This window comes from Tubulanus polymorphus, chromosome 10 (genome assembly GCF_964204645.1).
Source record: "Tubulanus polymorphus chromosome 10, tnTubPoly1.2, whole genome shotgun sequence".
NCBI classification, from domain to species: domain Eukaryota; kingdom Metazoa; phylum Nemertea; class Palaeonemertea; order Tubulaniformes; family Tubulanidae; genus Tubulanus; species Tubulanus polymorphus.
The window spans coordinates 2,725,855-2,736,341 of NC_134034.1; the positions used below are offsets into that span (position 1 = coordinate 2,725,855).

The 10,487-nt window shown below is 40.8% G+C and overlaps 1 protein-coding gene across 2 annotated transcripts in view; it reads left to right on the plus strand.

Annotated features, from left to right (window-relative positions):
* The window catches only part of LOC141912100 (uncharacterized), a 48,500-nt gene extending 38,305 nt beyond the window's left edge, over positions 1-10,195 (plus strand). The window contains exons 2-5 of one of the 2 annotated variants that reach the window (XM_074803316.1): positions 4,237-4,343; positions 4,430-5,302; positions 6,078-6,175; positions 9,129-10,195. In XM_074803316.1, the coding sequence (XP_074659417.1) occupies positions 4,251-4,343; positions 4,430-5,302; positions 6,078-6,152 (1,041 nt within the window). In that variant the 5' untranslated portion in view covers positions 4,237-4,250 and the 3' untranslated portion in view covers positions 6,153-6,175; positions 9,129-10,195. The remainder of the gene's footprint in view (positions 1-4,236; positions 4,344-4,429; positions 5,303-6,077; positions 6,176-9,128) is intronic. The other variant, XM_074803317.1, reaches the window with a different exon arrangement.
* Positions 10,196-10,487: the final 292 nt, after the last annotated feature.

Sequence of the window (10,487 nt, forward strand, 5' to 3'; positions counted from 1 at the left end):
AGAATCCACCAGGTGTCACTAGTGTGCAGTAGGACATCAACTACTACAGCAATAGAGGATTCCAAATGTGGCAATTAAGGATCCGCCAGGTGTCGCCAGTGTGCAGTAGGACATCAACATCCCGATTGATCTTTTTGCTCAATCACCTAAAGATCTTGCAGTTTTTTGCAAGAAACTTATAAAAAATGGAATTTGTCTACTAAATGACTGCTCTCATTTACATTTTTATAAAGTGTTATATTTGGATGTACATCTCTATGCTTGGAGTAATGATTCAAACGATTACTCCAAGCTCTATGCTTGGATAGTTCTAATTAGTTACTATGTCATTTTCTGTTTGTTCATTTTAATTAAACAAGTATATTGTGTTATTGAATTTGTAATTTTGTATGCCGTGTTATACATCTGTAAATCTTGTGTTGTCCCTCTAATACCTGTAATGGGTTTGAGTGTAAATAAAATAATCAACACACTAACTACTGTGGATCCGCCATGTGTCGCCAGTGTGCAGTAGGACATCAACACACTAACTACAGTGGCAACAGAGCATTCCACTTGTGGTAAGTGAGGATCTTATAGGTGTCGCTAGTAGTTCCTCGGTGTTTCGCTGCTAAATTTCAATCAGAACGCGGTTAGAGGGATCTCACAACTCATGGAGCCCATAAACAGATTCAGTCAGTATATTTGCAAAAATACACTGATTTCTCATTCATTTGTGTCATTACCTGCTGTCATTTTGACGCGCGTTAGTTAATGACGGTTGGGATTTCGCTTGATATCTATTTCAAATTCATAAATGCAGAAACAATATGAGCAGCTAAGAGAATGACGGATGAAAATTATCCCCCAGGTATTAGTTTCATCGCGCGCGTTTTAAGTCGGATTTCTACCCGAGAATATAGAAAACTAAATGCGTGTGTGGGATGTGTGCATTGAAGGTGGAATCTACCCTGGCAATCGAGGAAACCGGGAACATCCGAGAATGCTAGACTTATAGTAAAATAACTGGAAAACTGATATTAAGTCGAGAGACTGTCTTTTATTTGCTTGTTCACCTTCGTTTGATTCGGTGTCCACACCCACCACGTACGTATCTGCCGCGAGCGAAACAGGCCATTTTTGAATCTGATTTTCGAAGTACGGATATTCTCGTGTGATCGTCCAATCTATAGAAGTTTTTGTTTAAATGGAAGAACATAATATTGCGAAATTACCAGTTCCGGTTCAATTCAAACAATCTTCCAACCCTGAACCGGCAAGCGACTGATTATAGGGTCAATTTTGTTAGTTGTCTAATTTAAAACATCGAGATTTCGGAAATAACTATATACTATAAGGTTGAAGATCATTTTGTCAATTTAAATGTCCTTTAAGCAAAACACACCCGAACTTGTAGCATACACAGACTATTATGACTTATCTAGAACTTGAACAAGTCGATACGTACAATAATTTGTCTACACCCTTTTTGCCCATATATGAAGCAGTAATAACTTACAGTAATACGACTATAACAGCTTTAAAGCAATTAAGTAATCCATAATCCAGTAAACAATATAAATAGCCTACTACAATCGCGAGTTATTTGGAGTTATTTGGTGCTCTTGAATGCAAAAATAAAACCATATCGAATGCGGATAACAATTTAGTTGCGCGTAGTAAAAGTCGAAATGATTAAAGTTTGAATTGATGATTGACAGTATAGTTTTTATGCGTACGTGTGTAGATTTTTTTCCCGAACCGACGATAGATATATTCAAAAGTTTTCGTTTTATATACAGATATTGATTAGCGTGTCGTTAGATTCAATGAAACGTCGATTCGATAATTCCGTTCGTACGAAATGTAAAATTCGATCGTGATTCTCGAAGAGATATTTTTATATGCTATTTATTGTGGCAGGTTACTACTATTCTGATGACCTAGACTGATCCGTCCAATCAGAATCGGGCACATCCACGTGTACACAATAAGGCTCATAAAATTGATATCACGGGAAATGGTTTTTAGTATCAGAGCTGCATCGATTTAGATTTGTTTGACCTAGAATTGAGCACGATTTATCCTGTCATCTTTTTGATTGATTTGATGACATTTTCGGTGCTTTTTACTTAAGAAAAAAACCAACCAGACCTGCCGGGAACACAATGAAAGTAACGCTGATTTGTAAAGTTAATTTTATCATCATTTGCTCAGCAAGAAAGAAACACTTGCCTTGAGCCCAGAAAGAACTGGAAAGCTTGAAATTTTATTGACGTTCATTATTAGCAAATAATTCTCAATACTGTCATCAGTGAATAACATAATTTCCTACGACCAATGAAATTGTTTCGAATTTGAATATATCGACAATTGAATTGAATCGACCGGTAACCGGTAACCGGTCGAGCCCAAATATCGATGACGTAGTACACGTTCGCTCAAAAATTCGTTTCCAAAAATGCGTGAAAATCTATTGAATAGAAAATATGAAAACTATTTAATTACGAAATCAAATTTTCACCGCGTTAATCGTTATTTTGAAACACAAACATTGATGACGTAGTCCACATCGACTCGCAGAAGCCCTTAGAGATATTTTAAAGAAATTATTGAAAAACTTATTGTAACGGGTTTTACGACCCAAAAAAATAAACAATGTATGTATGAATGTATTTCAAAGCATATTGATTATCATACATTTAACGCGGATATTGATTACAGCACAATCCATTTTTCTCTGATTGGTTAAAACAAATCTCAGTTACTCGGCCCTCTGATTGGTTGCTTACGAAAGTTAGGCAAACTATCAACAATTCAACGGATACTCTCTGATTTCACGCGAAACGAATGTATAACGCCACGCGGCCTTAAATCGGCAGAGACTAAATAAAAACCATCATCATCATCGGCAGGATTTTTATCAAAACAAACAGCAAAATATTGATAGATTTTATGAAATAGATAGAATAAAAGTCGTCACTCGCCGCCGAAACGTCGCATCGCGCAAACGGCTTTTGTGTGCTTAACGCTAAAACGCGGTAAATCTAATGATGCCGGATGGATTCGGTTTTGACGTTAATACCACTGCGGACACCGCCGCCTGCTTTCGTGCGGGTAATAACCGTCATAAAAATCTGCCAGCAACAGATTTGTCATCATCGGTGTCGCCGTAAACCGATTTGAAATTGATGACTTCTGACGCCTGTAGTGTGGCGACTAAATCACATTCGCCATCGTCACATATCCGCCCCGTCTGCGACTAGCGCGCGTGTCATGTGATATCGATTTATGATGTTTTTTTTTTCGGTTTCGAAAATGATTTTTAATGGCGATAAAACAAAAATGAAATAGAAATGCTTTTAAGGCAGGAAACTATTGGAAAATAGGTCTATGATTTAAAAAACATTAAACTATTAGAGCCAGGGTAGGTGTGGTGGGGGTGGGCGGGAGTTGGTAGATTCAATGTGTTTCGATTTAAGGTGACAGTGAAATAACGCACACTTACCAGGGTTCGAACCCGGGTCGCGTGCATAGAAAGCTAGCACGCTTACCAGTATGGGCCAAAAGAATTACTCTACTATTGACCAGTAATCAATAAAAAAGCTTATCCTTTATTACGTAACGCGTGCGTTTTATCATTCAGTTTCTTAACTGGAATTTTCCAGTTTGTGTGTAAACTTTCGAAGTCCCGGTCTTCAATTTCTGAGACTTGAATGCTACTATGCAATTAAAGATGCCTCCTTTGGGAAGTGAGGATCCACCAGGTTCGCTAGTAGTTAGACCATTTTCGGCGCTTCAGTTACTACTGTGGCAAGCGAGGATTCGTATCGCGCTCAAACGCTTTTTGGTGCCTCGATCCATTTCAAATTTTTCAATGAACCAAGAATTTAGACAGGTTCGAAATTAACGGAGGCAGAAGTGAAGCAAAACATTTGGCCCGAAGCCAACTAAGGGTTTTCGTTTGAAGTTCGAATGTTATACTTTCGATCGGAAATATTGGATTGACAAAAAAATGAAATCATGATTCATTTCCTTCACGTAACAGAGAACAAAATTAACGATTTTGTTTCTCTGCGATGATGCGAACTGCGACAAATACAACTCAGATTTTTAAAAAGACTAATTGTGACTCAGGGCACACAGGAAGACACACCCTAAATTATTTCCGGTGTTTATTGCCCATTATCCAATTGCGTCATACAAAATCATGCACAAAACATTCTCAAATTCTTATCGACCTGTTTTGTTTTTCAGATTGTTGTCTAAAAATGAGGAGCCCTATTCGCTGTAGAGCGCTTTGTCTTTTATTACTGACCTTATATGCAACTACATTTGTTACGTGCGCGAGACACTATTTACGGGTAAGTTAGTTTGATGGGTTCGAATCCCGGAATCATCTTTTTTTATCTAACAAACACTGCAATATTGTTTTCCCCTATCGTTGCAGAATTTGAAACGATTCGATTCAGCCGAAGACTGGACCCGGGATAAACTGGCTAGATGGGCGAAACGGGCCTCGTACATTGACGATAAGAGGTCGAGATGGGCATCGAAAAGAGCATCTTTAATTGACGATAAAAGGGCCTCATTGATAGATGATAAAAGGGCTTCGTTGATAGATGATAAGAGGGCTTCGTTGATAGATGATAAGAGGGCCTCATTGATAGATGATAAGAGGGCTTCTTTGATAGATGATAAGCGGGCCTCATTGATAGACGATAAAAGGGCCTCGTTGATAGATGACAAGCGGGCCTCATTGATAGATGATAAGAGGACTCCATTGAGAGATGATAAGCGTGCATCATTTATTGATGATAAGCGGGCATCGCTTATAGATGATAAGAGAGCCTCGCTAATAGATGATAAGAGGGCATCATTCATTGATGATAAACGATCGCGATGGCCAGCTAAAAAGGCTTCATTTATAGATGATAAAAGGGCTTCGTTCATTGATGATAAGAGGTCCGATTGGTCTGATAAGAGGGCCTCGCTGATAGACGACAAGCGATGGTTTCCTGGTAAGAGAGCGTCATTCATTGACGATAAGAGGGCCTCATTCATCGATGATAAAAGGGCACAACCAACTGATAATAAGAGGGCCTCGTTTATCGATGATAAAAGGGCCTCGCTGATAGATGATAAGAGGGCTTCGTTCATTGATGATAAGAGGGCCTCGTTTATTGATGATAAGAGGGCTTCGCCGAGTCAGGATAAAAGGGCCTCGTTTATCGATGATAAGAGGGCGTCGTTTATAGATGACAAGAGGGCCTCTCGACGGGAAAAGTTAGCTGACGCGATGGTGATGCACGAATTGAAAAGGGTAAGACACAAGTGTGGCGTTTGACGAGCTGTCAAACGCTAATGATAATTCGTCGTTTCATATCGAACTCTTTTTTGAAATCTACATTTTTTATCCGGTCCTCACTTTGCCCTCGCAAACTATCTCAGCACACGCACTGTCTTTGATTCGGCGTCCTAGGTTGCTCGAGGTGGTTATAGTTAACCATCCGATGAATCGATAGTAAAGAAACGACGCCGCTTTTATTGGCACTAATTGTTAAGTTATTCAATGGTTAACTTTTACCAGTTTTTATTGTCACTGTCAGTTATCCGATGGCTAACTTTAACCAGTTCTAACTGTCCGCTGGTTAACTTTATCCACCTGTTGAGCTGCTCGAACCTACATTGCAATCTATCCCTCACATACGTAGGAATTGAAATGCAGATAATTGTTTATTCGACTAGATAACACCCCCCCCCCCATCACCCTTCCTCTTACCATAGAAGTATGGACTAGATTATGCGTCCATGCCCTTTTTCTTTAGCTCTCCGATCCAAACTCTAGTATCGCTGTCAAGCTCACAGTTGCTGACCGCTCGTTGGCTAATTATCAAACATCCTCGCACTTTCGCTATGCTACATAGTCGCTGATTGGTTGGTTCATTGCTTCGCAATCGTCAATTGCTCGAATCTCGAAAAGCGAATTGAACGCCACCTAGCGGTCAGCAATTGTTAAACGATCGTGTATAACGCCAACAGAGGGCGTTAAAGGGTGATTGGTTGTTGTACGAAACGAATTATTATACAATTTCTAGATGATGTTAAACCGTGGCGCACAGTCCAATGATGAAGACAAAGGGCCCGTGGTTCGTCGCTATTACCAATATTGATACTATCATTAGATACATGCATGGTATGTTGTCACCTACGTATGTGTATAAACGTACTCTACATGTTGTTAAGAACTACTCAACCCCCCCCCCCCCCAAGTGTTATAGATGTATTCTGAAACCACGGACCGATTCACCCAATGCCATTCCTTTACCGATGGCAGATCACCATCTGTCGACGTTTAAAAGTGAAAGAGTGAATCTCACGATGCTAGGGTTCAAAGTCTCATGATGGTGTCATCGGGTTTAGATCTCTGCTGAGGGAGGATGTGTCTACTAGGGCAGGAGTTTGTACTGTGACTGTCTCATGATGTCATCAGGTTCAAATCCCTGCTGAGGGAGGATGTGTCTATTAGGGCAGGGGTTTGTACTGTGACAGAGTCTCATGATGTCATCAGGTTCAAATCCCTGCTGAGGGAGGATGTGTCTATTAGGGCAGGGGTTTGTACTGTGACAGAGTCTCGTGATGTCATCAGACTCAAATCCCTGCTGAGGGAGGATGCGTCTACTAGGGCAGGAGTTTGTACTTTGACTGTCTCATGATGTCATCAGGTTCAAATCCCTGCTGAGGGAGGATGTGTCTATTAGGGCAGGGGTTTGTACTGTGACAGTCTCATGATGTCATCAGGTTCAAATCCCTGCTGAGGGAGGATGTGTCTACTAGGGCAGGGGTTTGTACTGTGACAGAGTCTCGTGATGTCATCAGGTTCAAATCCCTGCTGAGGGAGGATGTGTCTATTAGGGCAGGGGTTTGTACTGTGACAGAGTCTCATGATGTCATCAGGTTCAAATCCCTGCTGAGGGAGGATGTGTCTATTAGGGCAAGGGTTTGTACTGAGGCAGAGTCTCGTGATGTCATCAGGTGCAAAAAAATCCCTACTAAGAGAGGATGTGTCTAGGGCAAGGGTTTATACTGAGGCTGGCTTTCTTGATCTCATCAGGTTCACACACAATATTACTAAACAACTACGTATGCATACCTAAAATATCCCCTAGATGATTGGGTTTGAGGCCTACGCAACCAAAAAGCTACAACATTGAGATTTCATATCTTATATACCTCTATTCCGCTCAAATGGTCTTCAGTATTTTGCTTTTTTACGCATCATCAAAGACAAACTTATAACTCGAAGTCAATATATCGCTTAAATCTTTCTCCGGCACACTTTTCAATTTTGATGCCATCTTTGTTCTTAGCTTGGCCCGTTGCATTCTTAAATGATTTACCTCTTTGCCTTTTTGATTCGTTTCGATAATCGATTTGATCTTCTGCCGCGACGTCATCATCGATGACGTCATTAATCAACATCCAAATCGACAAACAGAACGCGTTGACACGGAGGCGTTTTATAGGTGATCGCGATCAGACATCGAGGGGAACGCCCAGCTCGCCGATTCGACTTGGGGAGGCTTTAAAGCACCTTTCCATTCATTCGGAACCCCATCTCCAACTCAATTTTTCTAAACCAACCCTGATCGATTCGGCTATGCCTGGGCAAAAGTTCTATTTACGGAGTTTAAGCTCAGCTTAGATTAATCAATAAAAAACGATGCCTAGTCGAAGCTGATCTTTCGAAGCGGACGTAATGCTTTTTCGTTGCCCACAGAAAAACGAAAATGTCGGTGCACATAAAAAAATGCCTCGGAGTGACGCAAGATATCCGCCAGTAACCTATTCTTTATATCAACAAGGCAAAGTTTCTTTTCGGTAAAAAAGAACGAGATGATTAAATCTGGCGAGATCGATAAAGACGTCTTTGTTCGCACACAGAAACTAAAGTAAATAGATTTAAATGGGAAAACAAACATTGATTCATCGAGCGGAGATCATTTTCAACACAAAATTTCGATAGTCGATATTAAAAATCTATCAAAAAGGCGTTTCAAGCATTTGACCCGTGATTTTTAGCGCGATGCTGAATGTCGAAATAATATAACCTTCACAATCGGTAATTCATAATCGAAAAAAATGAGTATAAATTGTTGATTTATTTTTTTGTACTCCTGTACGCCACCGCCCGACTCGCCCAGTATCTGTAATTCGCAACTACAATACGCAATATACCTCTCAGATACATAGACAGAAATGTGATCAAAGCGAGATTGCGCGCAGAAGCCTGCGAATACTATTGCAAACCTTATAATAAGGGATTTTGAAAATTGTGGCAAGTAAGGATCCGCCGGGTGTTATCAATGGGCGGTCGGATACTCTTGCGATGGGGATTCCACTTGTGGCAAATTAGGATCCACCAGGGGTCGCTGTTGTACACTATTGGGAAAGTGAATGCAATAGCTCGCCGGTAAAGTTTGTCTATGAACATAGGCTTTACTGTGTAGCCATGGACATTCTACTTGTGGCAAGCGACGGTCCAAAAGGTGTCGCCAGTGTGCAGTTGGACATACGCTATACAGCGGCAATAGGGATTCCCCTTGTGGCAAGTGAAGATCCACCAGGTGTCGCTAGTTTGCAGTAGGACATCAACTACTGAGGCAATAGGGGTTTCCCCTTGTGGCAAGTGAAGATCCACCAGATGTCGCTAGTGTGCACTAGGACATCAACTACTGAGGCAATAAAGGATTCCCCTTGTGGCAAGTGAAGATCCACCAGGTGTCGCTAGTGTGCACTAGGACATCAACTACTGAGGCAATAAAGGATTCCCCTTGTGGCAAGTGAAGATCCACCAGGTATCGCTAGTTGGCAGTAGGACATCAACTACTGAGGCAATAGGGGATTCCCCTTGTGGCAAGTGAAGATCCACCAGGTGTGCGATTAGACATCTGTTCAATCCACTAGTGCCAAACGATAATCCACCAGGTGGTGCCTGCAGTGTGTTATCAAATCTCTTTTTGAGACTTTGAATTAGACATTCTATATCTATGATTAGTCTAGCTCCATGTGGTGGAATAAGCCGACATCTAGCTCCCCCTATTGGCTGGAAATATTACTAAAATCGAGCTTTTATCTTTCGTTTAAAGGAAAACACGGAATCGGCGCGAGAATGAAGCCGCGGATACCCGGATGAGAAAACAGCAACAATAACCACCCGCGCGGACGATGAACGCGCACGCCCAATGAGAACATTGGATTCCACCGATAACACGTGATTCTGTCGTTTAAGGCGAAAATGTATCGTTAAAGTTTAAATGCAAATAAGTCACTAATGAAAATAATTCTGATAAAAAATTAATAAGATTACTAGTCACTAATGTTAATATCCGTATTTTCACTGTGTATGATATAACTATTGATATTTCACTATTGATTACTATTGATTAATTGATTAATGTAAAAATCGATAACTATCATTGATTTTAATATCGAAAAGTCAGGACACCTGTCTTTGGTGATCTTTTTTTCCGGTGATGTTTTGACATCGCACTTTTTATACTTAGCGCCCCTCCTCCCACAGAGCCGAGTCCGTTCAACTACGCGAGCTATTAACATATAATAGCTGCCCATCAAGAGTTGGATCCAGTTCCGTAGTTGCGTGGGTTTAATTCGATTCTGATCCAGTTTCGTAGCTGTGCGGGTTTAATTTGACTCAAATCCAGTTCCACAGTTGTAAAGGTTTAATTCGACTCTGAAACCAGTTTCCACAGTTGTGAAGGTTTAATTCGACTCTGGATCTTATAGTTCTACAGTTGCGCCTGCATCGATAAAACCTTTTTTCGTGTCCCTCGCGACCTTCCAGCTAGTCCTCATTCTGCCCTCCTTGCATCTTCTAAGATGGACAATTTTTGAAATCCCGTTACGCGCGTCAGGCATTTTCTAGTTCTAGGCATTCGTTCGCTAATCGATGGGGAGCGGCAAAAAGAAGAACCATATTGCAATCACCTGAAAATTCTGCCGTCACCAGGATTCGAACCCATACGATTCCTCTGATGTTGACAAACTCGAAAATCTGTAACACGACCTTGAACTTCATGTATTGTGTATAATGTGACGATTGTAAATTACATTATTAAACGTATTATATACCGTTTAGAAGTCGGAACTTTATCTGAAAATAAATATTCAAATGCCGTATGTTTCACAGCATAAACGAGTAGACGAAATTTTGTTTTTTTTTTCTTTAGATGTAAATCTCCCATCAGCCGATTGGGCAGGCGTGTAGCCAGGAATTTCTGTCGGGGGTTCGTCTTCGAGAAAGCGGAACTATCTTCTTTATGGAAACACAACGTGGCGTGTACCACGCCGAAGCGATGCTGGCTTAATGGGCGGCTATAGTTTCAATATGATTTGCAGAAAATCTACTAGACATTAAGGAAATTAGTTTTCAACACGGATAAGTGCCGCCCTACACTTGCCTCCTACTCGTTGTGAGCTATTAGATA